This window comes from Eumetopias jubatus, unplaced genomic scaffold (genome assembly GCF_037043125.1).
Source record: "Eumetopias jubatus isolate StellerSeaLion01/CBP00866 unplaced genomic scaffold, mEumJub1_p1.0 scaffold_2, whole genome shotgun sequence".
NCBI classification, from domain to species: Eukaryota; Metazoa; Chordata; class Mammalia; order Carnivora; family Otariidae; genus Eumetopias; species Eumetopias jubatus.
The window spans coordinates 86647550-86661209 of NW_028274808.1; the positions used below are offsets into that span (position 1 = coordinate 86647550).

At 41.4% G+C, this 13660-nt stretch overlaps 1 protein-coding gene across 2 annotated transcripts; it reads left to right on the top strand.

Annotated features, from left to right (window-relative positions):
• Nucleotides 1–5494: 5494 nt before the first annotated feature.
• On the top strand, nucleotides 5495–10011 carry NDUFC1 (NADH:ubiquinone oxidoreductase subunit C1). Of its 2 annotated transcripts, none has more exons than XM_028102272.2 (4): nucleotides 5495–5584; nucleotides 6117–6220; nucleotides 8292–8369; nucleotides 9852–10011. In XM_028102272.2, the coding sequence occupies exons 1-3, from the start codon at nucleotides 5518–5520 to the stop codon at nucleotides 8349–8351; spliced, it is 231 nt and encodes a 76-aa protein (XP_027958073.2). In that variant the 5' UTR covers nucleotides 5495–5517; the 3' UTR covers nucleotides 8352–8369; nucleotides 9852–10011. The 2 variants fall into 2 exon arrangements, with proteins under 2 accessions (XP_027958073.2, XP_087877158.1); XM_088021032.1 differs by lacking the exon at nucleotides 9852–10011 and adding an exon at nucleotides 8496–9807.
• The last annotated feature ends 3649 nt before the right edge of the window (nucleotides 10012–13660 follow it).

A 13660-nucleotide genomic window follows, 5' to 3' on the forward strand; every position in this document is an offset into this window, starting at 1 on the left:
CAAAATGGCGGACGCGGAGAGCTTTCCCACCCGGGTCACACCTCCAAGCACGCAGGCGCGATGACCTCCTTTCCCCACCTCCTCTGTCCTAGAGCTTGCTGGGAAACCAGGAGGCCCGCGGGTGGGCGGAGGCCGCGAGGGTCGCGGCAGGCCCCGCCCATCCCTCGGTAGCGGAGCGTCTTGGAGGCCCAAGGGGAGAGCTAGGGGGGAGTCGCTAAGTGCGGTTCCGGCTGTCGCCAACTCAGAAATAGCCTTTCAGCTCTTTGCTGCCAAAGTGGCCTTTGATTCATTGGGTAGATTCTCCCAGCCTGTATGATCATACTTAGAGCCTGAAGTCCTAAAGTGCAGGTGTTCAAGAAGTTCTGCGTTTGATCGTGAAGTGCCTAATTAAGCAGCAGAGGCGTAAGGGAAATGAAGGCTTCACCCCAGGCGGGACTTGTAAACCAATACGGAAAGGAGAGGCTTAACGGAGTCTGAAAACCGTGAAAGAGTTTGACCAGTTAAATGGGCTGGCTGGAGTATCGGTGATTTAGTTTATTACTTAAGGTGAGCCTGGAAAGAGCCAGATCCTAAGTGCCGTATTTGCACTGCCAAAGGAGCATCTGAAAGTTAAAATGTGTTTTATTTCATTGTTGAGTCCATACAATGAAGGGTTCACGACTGTTTGAGTCATCTTGGAGTAGAGTTCAGGGACTTTGACTCCCCTGGAGCTGGGTAAAAGCTAGTGCTTAATATTGTGAGTGTTGAACTCCCCATCACCAGAAATCCTCAAATCTTAAACACCGGAGTATCGGGCAAGGATACTAGAGAACTGCTGCAGTAGGCAATATCAAACTAGATCCCGAAGAGGACCTTTTCCACATATGTGTATATGTATAAGTAATTTCATGAGCAGTTGACAGTAAAGGGGCTCCTGCCTGGCTCAGTCAGTAGAGCATGTGACTCTTGATATCAGAGTGGTGAGTTTGAGCCCCAATTTAGGCAGGAGCCTACTTAAAAAAAAAATTTTTTTTTAGTTAACAGTAAAACTATTTTAAAGCTGGCGTTCCATTGATGATCTCCAATTTTTCCCTCGTGTGAGCCATTTTTACACCTGATTATTTTTGATGATCTCTCTCCAGATGCTAAATTCCATCCATAGCGTTCTTTGCATCGTGAATCATTGTATTATATGTGCATTAACTTTGCTCTTTTAAATGTATTTACCCAGATCTTTTACTGTTCAGCTTGCACTTCTTTAATCCTCCCTAGAAGGTGTAAGGTGAGTGAGATGTTTCCCATTGCAAAAATCTGGGACTAATGCTTGGGTTTTCCAGCTGCTATCTCAAATGTCCTCTTCTTTTGCCTGGATCATCAGTAAAGTTTTGTGAATCAGATCCTGCAATTCCTTCAAATTCTGTTATCTTTGTTCAAAAGTTTCATGGAAAAAAGTTGCATCTACAGGAAACCTGTATCTACAGATGTTTGAGTTTTGGAATAAGGCCAGTTTTTTAACCTTAAAAAAAAAAAAACTAAGAACAAACATAGAATTCATAAAAACAGTTGTCATTCAATGATAACGTTTGAACTTCACTGCCCCCAAGAGGTCTTTCTTTCAACCATCTCAGCTATTAAGAAGTAAAAAAGTTAATCTAACTTACAGTGATAATTTTAGCTTCACTACCAACTCTGGTTTCCAAATCTCTGGCTTCATATCCAGAAGTTCCTACAGCAGTATTATTTGCTAAGGTTTTCTAAATTTCTCCTTTAAATAATATAATATTTTCCTCTTGAGGGAAGAAAATTTCTGATGTTTGAAACAAACAGTAGTCCCCACCAAAGGCTGAGTCCCTGAATAGATGAGACAACAATATAGTTTGGCAAATGTTACCTTCTTTTTGGCTGGTAACAAATAAATTTTTAAGACTCAGTGAATACTAGTTTGCATTGACATTTATCTGAGTCATTTCCTAGTTAAAATGCACCAATAGATAACAATTGGACCATACAGTCCATGACTTGATAGCCTGAACTCAATAATAAAATACCTGCTCTCATAGATCAACACTGTTTGACAGATCCTATTTAACCTGTATGCTGTGAATGACAGCTATGCAGGAAATTAACATATCCAAGGCTGGATGATGACAGACGATGAGGATGGTGGTGGTGATGATGATGATGATGATGGTTATTTCATTCATCGTACCCTAAGTATTTGCATATCACTATTGCCAAAGTGCCTCTTCACAAAAAAATTAACCATAAATAAATATATAAATAAATAACCTCCAAACTTTAATTCTACAAAAGGGATATGTAGAGTGAAAATTCTCCATCTCCATATATGTAAGATGTTCTCTATTGACACTTTTATGCCTTAATCATTAAGTATTTAAATTTTATAGAAATACAACATAAGGGGCGCCTGGGTGGCTCAGTTGTTAAGCGTCTGCCTTCGGCTCAGGTCGTGATCCCAGGGTCCTGGGATCGAGCCCCACATCAGGCTCCCTGCTCGGCGGGAAGCCTGCTTCTCCCTCTCCCATTCGCCCTGCTTGTGTTCCTTTTCTCGCTGTGTCTCTCTGTGTCAAACAAATAAAATCTTAAAAAAAAATACAACATAAAACAAGTCTATATATTTGTCACCCAGATTTAACAAATGTTAACATTTTGTGATTGCTTCTGATTGTTTTTTAAATAAAAATTTGCATATACTTGAGGCGCCTGGGTGGCTCAGTCAGTCAAGCCTCTCCCTTCAGCTTGGGTCATGATCTCAGGGTCCTGGGATCAAGCCCAACATGAGCCCTGCATCGGCTCCCTGCTCAGCAGGGAGTCTGCTTCTCCCTCTCCCTCTACCCCTCCCCACTGCTCATTCTCTCTGTCTCTCTCCCTCAAATAAATAAATAAGATCGTTTTTAAAAATTTGCAGATATGGGGCGCCTGGATGGCTCAATCGGTGAAGCATCTGCCTTCAGCTCAGGTCATAATCTGGAAGTCCTGGGATTGAGCCCTGCATTGGGCTCCCCACTCAGCGGGAAGCCTGCTTCTCCCTCTGCCTCTCCCCCTGCTCATCCTCTGTCTCTCTCTCTGAAATAAATAAAACCTTTTAAAAAATAAATAAAATTTTTTTTAAAATTTGCCAATATATCAGGAACTGCATCCCTCTTCAGATCCTGAATTTGACGTGTGATATTTTCATGCATCATAAATCAATAAACATGTATGTAGTGATCTTATATTTTATACTGTTTTCAACTTTTGCTCTTCTTTAACCCTCCCTAGGAATGAGAAGTGTGAGCTGAGTAAGATGTTGCCTAGTGGAAAAGTCTGGGACTAGAACTGTGGTTTTCTAGGTGCTAACTCAAATCCTCTCTCCTTTTGCCTGGGTCATAAAGAAAGTTTTAGCATTCAAATTCTGGAAGTGGTTAAATGAATGTCATGTAGCAACTTCTACCAAAATATCATAGCTACCAGCTCCTCGCTGGAATTGCTTCAACAAGATGGAGTTTCACCTACAGCTGCCTACTCTAAGTGTAGGGTTCCATCAACTAACATGCTGAGAGGAATGTGCTTATATTTCATCACTTTCCTAAAATATACACTAGTAAAAGGATACAGGGACCAAAAGTACAAACCAACCTTTTTCCAACAGCAGTACTGAAATTAGTAATTTACTAACTGGCTCTGTATGCTCTGACTAAATATGGCTTCTGTTTCAACTTGTTGGATACTAGCAAAAGCTGTGTCAGGACAAGCTTCCAAGGGATGATGTAGAAAGAATATTCAACTGTCAGGTTGCTGAATGGACAAGAAGTTGAGAACCAACAACTGACTCAGCATATTAGTTGGGTGGTTTGCTTACTTGAGCATGAGTCTAGGAGGCTCAAACTAGGTTACAAATTATAATGTGACTCACAGTTTAGCAATCCAGGTAGCCGTCAGTTGCATGTAAAAATGAACCAGAAAGTATAGTACATTATTTTACTCTTTGGTCAATTTTTGGTCAATTTTTTTTTCCAGTAATATTGCTAAAAAAATATAAAAGTGGACACTTAGTTAGTAGGGCATGCTACTCTTGATCATGGAGTGGTGAGTTCAAGACCCACATTGTGCATAGAGCTTAAAAAAATTTTTTTTTTAAAAAGAAAATATAGGGATGCCTGGGTGGCTCAGTCGGTTAAACGTCTACCTCCGGCTCATGTCATGCTCCCGGGGTCCTGGGATCGAGTCCCACATCAGGCTCCCTGTTCAGCGGGGAGTCTGCTTCTCCCTCTCCCTACTGCTCCCCCTGCCCCTGCTCTCTCTTTCTCTCTGACAAATAAATAAAATCTTCAAGAAAAAGAAAATATAGAGGGAGAAAAGATTTGCTAACATTGTGCTTTTAAAATGATCCTAAATGGCATTAAGTTTAAAGAATTAAATTATTAAAATTCATTATTTCTTTTACTTATATACATATGTTTACATGATCTTTAGACATCAGATTGAATTGAGAAGTGAATGCACAAAATCTGGCTCAATTATGAAAGATAAAACCTGTCAGTACAATGTCTTTGGTAGACCGGCAAAAACAAGTTGTTTGCAACTACCAGACACTTTCTAAGCTTCCCAAGGACCATATAGAATAGGTTTTATGTTATAGCTATAAAACTGAGGTGTAGAGAGATTAAGTAATTTGCCTAAAAATCAAAAGCTAAAAAATGGTCTACAGGAATGGCGTTTTAAACTTGACTCTTTGAACCCTGTTCTACAGCTCATGGCCTCAGGGGACTGTCCAAGTCTGTTAGGTGGGCTAATGAGGATCACTAGATCTGGGGTCAGAAGACCTTAGTCTGAATCTCACCTTCCCCAGCTGTGGGATCCTGAGCCCGAGCTGATATATGGTATGTCACCTCGGATGAGTAAGTTGCCCTTGAGCTTCATCTGTAAACTGTGGATAATAAGGTATACCAGGCAGTGGTTGTGAAGATGAAATGAGATGATGCATGTAAACCATATGATGGATGCATAATGTACAGTGTCTGGAACACAGAATTCAAAGTGCTAGTTGTTACTCAACACAGCACTCCTTTTTCAGTTTTCTGGCTCATGTAGCAAGATTTTAGTAAATCTCAGGGGCTCTTGCGTGGCTCAGTCATTAAGCGTCTGCCTGCGGCTCAGGTCATGATCCCAGGGTGCTGGGATCCAGCCCCGCACTGGGCTCCCTGCTCTGCGGGAAAGCCTGCTTTCCTTCTCCCACTACCCCTCTTGAGTATCCCTGGGGCAGGGGCCTGAGATTCTCATGGGACAGCGAAATGGATAAACTACCCCTTACCCCCTTTTAATCATTTCCTCCCAAACCCCTTTTTACAAAGGGATGCTGAGACCAGGAGAGCTAGAGCACCAGGCAATAACCACGATTCTCGAGTTAACAACTCTACTTAGTAGCGCGGCTGCGTAGCTAGCGTATCCCGCACTTCGTTCCGCCAGGGGGCGCTCGGGTGAGCGCCGACTCCAGGGGAGATGGGGTTGCGGAAAGGCGGAGCCCTGCCTGGCAAGATGGCGCTGCCCGCGTTGTTACGCCCGTTCTCCAAGCTGCTGGCCCCTGCCAGGCTCCCAAGCGGCTGTGAGTGTCCCTCTCCGCTCAGGCCCACCCGACCTTACTGTCTGCCACTCCCAGGGTGAACCCAGCCCGCGGGGGCAGGGGGCGTCTGGGCCCGGGCTCGTCCTGCAGTGACCTTCGCCGGCCTGCGTCCCAGATCCCAGCCCTGACTCTAGGCTCCCGCCGACCCTCCTCTTAGTGCCGACAACTCTTGGTCTCTACGAATGGACTCTGGGTTCCCCCCCACCAACCCGCCGCAGGTTGGGTCCTGCAGACCCTCTCGGTGCCGCTTCCCGCCAACTCGAGGGTTATCTGAGGCTCGGCAAAAGCCGGTTTACGAGGCTTTGAGGGCGTCTTGGAGGACAGGGGCCACTCGGTTTGGCTGTGCCGGTGGCTCAGGGCGAGTTAACTTGACCTTTCTGAACCTCTGTTTCCGAGGCTGTTTAAGCGGGGGAGAGAGGGGTTGAAGAGAGAATTAAATGCAATAGTACACACATAAATGTTAGGTTTTTCAGTACAAGGCGATACGTTATCGATTTACAGTGTCCCCTTTCAGCTTCAGCGCGATCAAAGTTCTACATTCGGGAGCCGCCACATGACAGACCTGACTGGCTGAAAGTTGGACTGACCTTGGGCACCTCCGCCTTCTTGTGGATCTATGTGAGTTTTTTACTACCTTGATGTCGTGCGACCCCAACACAGTGGGGAGGAGAAATGTCAGTGTGAGATTGTTGCTGAGCTTATCTCCCATCCAGTTGGATATTTATGTAATTGAAAAGTATAACGGAAATCCCAAAGACTAAAAAGAAGTATTAAAGATTTCAGCAGCATCGAGAAAGTATGATGAGGCTGAAACTTACCTCATTCATTGTTAATGAGCATGGTTTTGTGATGAATGGCAATTTTACTATTAATTGTCCTTTACTTGCTAATGAGAATGGAGGCTGGTTGGGTTTTATGAGGACACTTTTTTTTTTCCAGATACCATAGGGACAAATCATCAGTGGACAAGCTATACAAATTAAGTCCCACTAGACTTCCAAAACATAAGATTTTAATCAATGTTTGCATAAATACATTGTTGGAAATTATACTTAGTGCGTAGCAGCCTTTTTGTTTTGTCTTTGCAGTATGCCAAATGCTTTACGTGTAAAAACTCATTTAATCTTTTCAACAACACTGTGTAGTAGGTACTATTATTGTTGACTTCTTATAAAGAAAACGCTTGGGGAAATTAGTTTGCTAAACCCACTTCTCCCTGACTTCAGCATTACACTATAGACCATTGTGAAATACTGCCTCTCTGTAGATAAATTTTCGTGAAGTTGACTAAAAGTCTGTGTGCTATATTAGTATTTAAAATTTTTTCTTTTGTCTCTAATAGGTTAGGAGCTTTCTCCACTGCCTCCCACCTCCAATTCTTAGATCTCTTATTTTGGATTTTCTCATTAAAATGGCTGTTGATGGGGCACCTGGGTGGCTTAGTCATTAAACATCTGCCTTTGGCTCCGGTCATGATCCCGGAGTCCTGGGATCTAGCCCCGCAGGGAGCCTGCTTCTCCCCCTTCCTCTGCCTGCCACTCCCCCTGCTTGTGCTCTCTCTCTGTCAAAGAAATAAAATCTTAAAAAAAAAAAAAAGTCTTGTTGATAAGGAGTAAGAGATGTTGAAAGTCATTTACAACATAACAACAGTAACTAATCCTTTTTAAAATAATATTTGTCATAATGAAGTTTTAATTTAAAGTTTGCCCAAAAAAAAGCTTGATTGCTGCTGAGAACTCTTACTGAAATTGGATCTTTGATTGCAGCAAATGTCACCCCATATCAACCATTGTTTTGGTTGCATATTCTGTCAGACAGTGGTTCTAAGAAAGTGTCTATCTCCCATGACATCTAATTAATACACATATAGTTGGGGGATGGGATTGGTCACTCACAGTATCAAACTTCTAAGGTTAGAAGTATGCCACACCCAGCAACCAGCCTGGACCTCATTTAATACTCAGTTCTGGTTGGTTGTGTTGGTTTAGCTCCTCTATGGTAAGTTATTCTATTACATTAATTATCCACTGAATGAAATAATTTATTTGGCAGAAGTTGAATTTAAAATCGTAAGGGGGCGCCTGGGTGGCTCAGTCCTTAAGCGTCTGCCTTGGGCGCAGGTCATGATTTCAGGGTTCTGGGATCGAGCGCCACATCGGGCCCCCTGCTCAGTGGGGAGTCTGCTTCTCCCTCTGCCTGCCACTCCCCCTGCTTGTGGTGCTCTCTCTCTCTGACAAATGAATAAATAAAATCTTAAAAAAAAAAACAAAACCCAACTTTCTTTAAAAAAAAGGAAAAGAAGGAAACCTGGGTAGCGCAGTCAGTTAAGCATCTGCCTTCAGCTCAAGTCATGATCCCAGGGTCCTGGGATTGAGTCCCACTTTGGGCTCCTTGCTCAGCAGGGATCCTGCTTCTCCCTCTGCCTGCCACTCCCCCTGCTTGTGCTCTCTCTCTCTCTCTCTCTGACAAATAAATAAAATCTTAAAAAAAAAAAAGAAAAAGAAAAGCAAGCCAGGTCCCAGTGCCCCCATGCCCTCCCACACCCCTAGAATCGTCGTAATTCTTTTAAAATTTACCATTCTTATTCCTCTTGTATACCTCTTATATACGAAATATAAGTATCATTGGTTAGCCTCTTTAAGTTGCCAGGAAGATTACATTTCTAATTTTAATTGTTACCTACTTCTAGCTCATCAAACAACATAATGAAGATGTTTTAGAGTATAAAAGAAGAAATGGGTTGGAATAAACTTGAAATACTAATATGGTAAGTATGCAGTTTTATAGGATTAATTAATTATGCAAGTTAATTTGACCTCTTTCTAAATAATGTATTTTGGTTGGTTTTTTTAATTGGGTTTATATTTTTTTTAAGTTTATTTATTTTTTTTAGTAGTCTCTACACCCAGCGTCAGGCTCGAACTCACAACCCTGAGATCAAGTTGCATGCTCCTCCAGCTGAGCCAGCCAGGCGCCTCTATTGAGTTTGTACTTTTTAGCACTGATATTCCTGCCTGTGATAAATTTATGAATTTTAATACCTTAGCTGAAGCATCTCTCAGCATAATCATTTTTTAGCATCATTTGTAATCATTATACTTTGTGTTCAAAGAAAGTTGTGTTTAAGAATGAAACCAAAATTGGGATGCCTGGGTGGCTCAGTCAGTTAAGCGTCTACCTTCGGCTCAGGTCATGATCCTAGGGTCCTGGGATCGAGTCCCACATCGGGTTCCTTGCGCAGTGGGGAGCCTGCTTCTCACTCTGCCTGTCATTCCCCCTGCTCGTGTGCGTGCATGCGCGTGCACTCTCACCGTCTCTTTTTCTCTCTGACAAATAAATAAAATCTTTAAAAAAACAAAGAATGAAACCAAAATCATATCATTTTTGTAAATCTAATAGTACTCTACACAGTGACTTCAGACACTGAAGACAGGTTTGTGTATGTATTTCTTAGTATCTGTTATATACGACACCTGAGTGTAAATTCCATGAGAACAGAAACCCTATTTTATTAATCATACTGTACTCAGCAAACTGCCCAGTGCCTGGGCCTACCGGTAATTTAATATTTGTAGAATGGATAAAGGTATAAGGGCAGTAGATTGGTAAATCTTTTACTGTATGACCATTTCACTATGATTGTCACTTCAACTAACACCCAGTTGGACAATTCCTAGTAAAATCCAGCTGTGAACAAAATACTATACTCTGCATGCTCTGTGATTTAAAAGAATGAGTTTATTTTATATGTCAATATATATATGTAAATACGTATATTTCTGAAAATCCTTTTAAAGAAATTCTATATTAGTCCTTTTGTAAAATGAAAAATCACTCTTATAAATCTCAGCTTTCATGAATTAGGTTGATTAAAATAGGTAGCATATCTGCTTGATAATAGTAATCACTAGCATATGATTGTTTTTAATATTTAACAACTCTCAAACTCAGCTCTTTAGGGTTTGATTATCTAAATTTTTCATTTCTTTTTTCATATTAATATCACCTTGCTGTCACTACTTTAGTCAGCTAATCAAGAGATAAACATTGAATAAGATATGCTTTTGCTACTCTCTTATAGGTCACATAAAATATTTTTTGCTAAAACTTAAATAAGTGAAGGGTTGATACTCTTTATGGATTTGTTTTCTAAACTTTCCCAGATGCCCAGAAATTATTCAGAATGGTCTAATTTTAATATTATTTCTGCTAGTTAATACTACAGTTTTTTTTTTCTTCTTCATTGTAGGTATGCTCCATATAGTGATTATACTAGTTCCTTTGGATTCACCAATCTGTTGAGTTGTAAACGTGAGAGAAAAAGTTATATGTGCATGTATGTCAAATCAGCGTTTGTGTTTTGCATCATTAAATGAAAAAATAAAAATATTTCTGTATTCTTCAAATTATATATGTTGTGGTTATGTAGTGAATGTCAGTTCTAAAGTATATTATTAGAAGTATTTTGATGTAGAAAGTACCATCTGATAACAGGGTCAATGGTAATTAAGGACACATTGGTAAGAAAACTTGTTAAGGAGATGAATTAAAAATCACCGCTGAAGGGTTTACTCCTTATGTCAACTTTTTTTTCCCTTGTATCAACTTTTAATTTCTATTCCAAATATTCTTGAGTGTGTCAGGGTGATAGAACTACTTTATTACTCAAAATACTAAAGAACCCGGGGCGCCTGGGTGGCTCAGTTGTTAAGCGTCTGCCTTCGGCTCAGGTCATGATCCCAGGGTCCTGGGATCGAGCCCCGCATTGGGCTCCCTGCTCAGCAGGAAGCCTGCTTCTCCCTCTCCCACTCTCCCTGCTTGTGTTCCCTCTCTCACTGTGTTTCTCTCTGTCAAATAAATAAATAAAATCTTAAAAAAAAAATACTAAAGAACCCAAATACTGTTTTCTTCTAGAGAAGCCATTCTGGTAAGTCAGAAAGGAAAGGTGAATCCTTTTATTACTAGAGCTTGTTCTGACTCCATTTCCTTGAATTTGAATGATTGCCATTTGGATGACTTTTCTACTCACCAGTTACGGCACCAGTTTGTTGTTCCTTTTTGTAATATGACTTAGCAAACTCCTAAGAAAAGGGGGAAGAGGAGAGAGGGTTCATAGACACAAAATAAAATACACTTCATTTATCCCTCATCAAAATCCTTTCTTGTGGGTGGTGGGGGGGGGAGGCTTTCTTGTGTATCAGTTAAAATTTATTTATGTGCCACTTCATTCACTTGTGATTTAAACAGTGTACCACACATTTGAAAATTCATTATTTAAGTCTGCATTCTGACATTAAGTGGAAAGATTTACTGCGTTGTAATTGGTTTTGTGTGTGTCTGGGGCTGTGGCCAACACTTATTCTGGGAGATTCATGGCCTAATATCTTTGGAAGTCACTTCTGAACATAAATTCAGAATTAACATTATTTCAGATTAATTATTTAATGCAAATTCAGTTAAAAGCCAGATATAATACTATAAACTTTTGTTAATTTGGAGCTCTAGCTGGTAGAGCTGGAAAGGACCTTAGGGGTTATACAGACCAATCTCATTAATTATACAAATGCAAAAACCGGAGGTGAACTTTTTCGCAATGGGTTTGCCGCCAGAACACAGGTGTCGTGAAAACCACTGCTCAACCTAAACCAAAATGGGAAAGGAAAAGACTCACATCAACATTGTCGTCATTGGACACGTAGATTTGGGCAAGTCTACTACTACTGGTCATCTGATCTACAAATGTAGTGGGATCGACAAAAGACCTATTGAAAAATTTGAGAAGGAGGCTGCTGAGATGGGAAAGGGCTCCTTCGAGTATGCCTGGGTCTTGGATAAACTGAAAGCTGAACGTGAACGTGGTATCACCATTGATATCTCCCTGTGGAAATTCGAGACCAGCAAGTATTACGTGACCATCATTGATGCCCCAGGACACAGAGACTTTATCAAAAACATGATTACAGGCACATCTCAGGCTGACTGTGCTGTCCTGATTGTTGCTGCTGGTGTTGGTGAATTTGAAGCCGGTATCTCCAAGAATGGGCAGACCCGTGAGCATGCCCTTCTGGCTTACACACTGGGTGTAAAACAGCTAATTGTTGGTGTTAACAAGATGGATTCCACTGAGCCACCCTACAGCCAGAAGAGATATGAGGAAATCGTTAAGGAAGTCAGCACGTACATTAAGAAAATTGGCTACAACCCCGACAGTAGCATTTGTGCCAATTTCTGGTTGGAACGGTGACAACATGCTGGAGCCAAGTGCTAACGTGCCTTGGTTCAAGGGATGGAAAGTCACCCGTAAAGATGGGAATGCCAGTGGCACCACACTGCCTGAAGCTCTGGATTGCATCCTGCCACCAACTCGTCCAACTGACAAGCCCTTGCGTCTGCCTCTCCAGGACGTCTACAAAACTGGTGGTATTGGTACAGTCCCTGTGGGCTGAGTCGAGACTGGTGTTCTTAAACCTGGGATGGTGGTCACCTTTGCTCCAGTCAATGTTACAACTGAAGTAAAGTCTGTTGAAATGCACCATGAAGCTTTGAGTGAGGCTCTTCCTGGGGACAATGTGGGCTTCAATGTCAAGAACGTATCTGTCAAAAACGTTCATCGTGGCAATGTGGCTGGAGACAGCAAAAATGACCCACCAATGGAAGCAGCTGGCTTCACGGCTCAGGTGATTATCCTGAACCATCCAGGCCAAATCAGTGCTGGATTGTCACACGGCTCACATTGCTTGCAAGTTTGCTGAGCTGAAGGAGAAAATAGATCGTCGATCTGGAAAAAAGCTGGAAGATGGTCCCAAGTTCTTGAAATCTGGTGATGCTGTCATTGTTGATATGGTTCCTGGCAAGCCTATGTGTGTTGAGAGCTTCTCTGACTATCCTCCTCTGGGCCATTTTGCTGTTCATGACATGAGACAGACGGTTGCTGTGGGTGTCATCAAAGCAGTGGACAAGAAGGCAGCTGGAGCTGGCAAGGTCACCAAGTCTGCCCAGAAAGCTCAGAAGGCTAAATGAATATTATCCCCAATACCGGCCACCCCAGTCTTAATCAGGGGTGGAAGAACGGTCTCAGAACTGTTTGTGTCAATTGGCCATTTAAGTTTAATAGTAAAAGACTGGTTAATGATAACAATGCATCGTAAAACCTTCAGAAGGAAAGGAGAATGTTTTGCGGACCATGTTTTTTTTTGTGTGTGTGTGGCAGTTTTAAGTTATTAGTTTTTTGTTTTTTTTTTTAAGATTTTATTTATTTATCAGAGAGAGAGAGACAGAGGCAGGCAGAGGGAGAAGCAGGCTCCTTGCTCAGCAAGGAGCCCGATGTGGGACTTGATCCCAGGACCCTGGGATCATGACCTGAGCCGAAGGCAGACGCTTAACCGACTGAGCCACCCAGGCGTCCCTAAGTTATTAGTTTTTAAAATCAGTACTTTTTAATAGAAACAACTTGACCAAAAATCTGTCACAGAATTTTGAGACCCATTAAAACAAAAGTTTAATGAGAAACCTGTGTCTTCTTTTGGTCAACACTGTAACCTTTTGTATAGTACTATTCAGGTAAAAGTAGGTGTTGCACAGACCCTATTTCTAATGTTAAAATATGCTGAAACTTAAATTTGGGTTAACATTTTTTTCATGGGTGGGAACGTGAGCATTTTCACCTTTTCTAAGGGAAAGAAACTCTAATAGTAAAAAGCTATGGGAAAAGGGGTCTGTTGGTGCAACACAGAACAGTTAGCAAAGAGTAACACCACAAGATAGTTACAAAACAGGTTAAATTCTGTAATACCAAAGTCATTATGTTGCATATAAGATTTGTATTATATCACATGCAGTAAACTTGTTATATTGTCACACAAACACACAAAAAAAACGGGAGGTGAAGAGTGATTTGCCCAACAGCACTGTGGTAGATGTGATAGATTCGGAAGATGACTACTGCCTACTCTTTGGAATCTGTGATATGTTAGATTAAATGGCCAAGGGGGATTAAGATTACAGATGGAATTAAGTTTGCTAATCACTAAATTTGACACTTAAAGGGGGAGATTATCC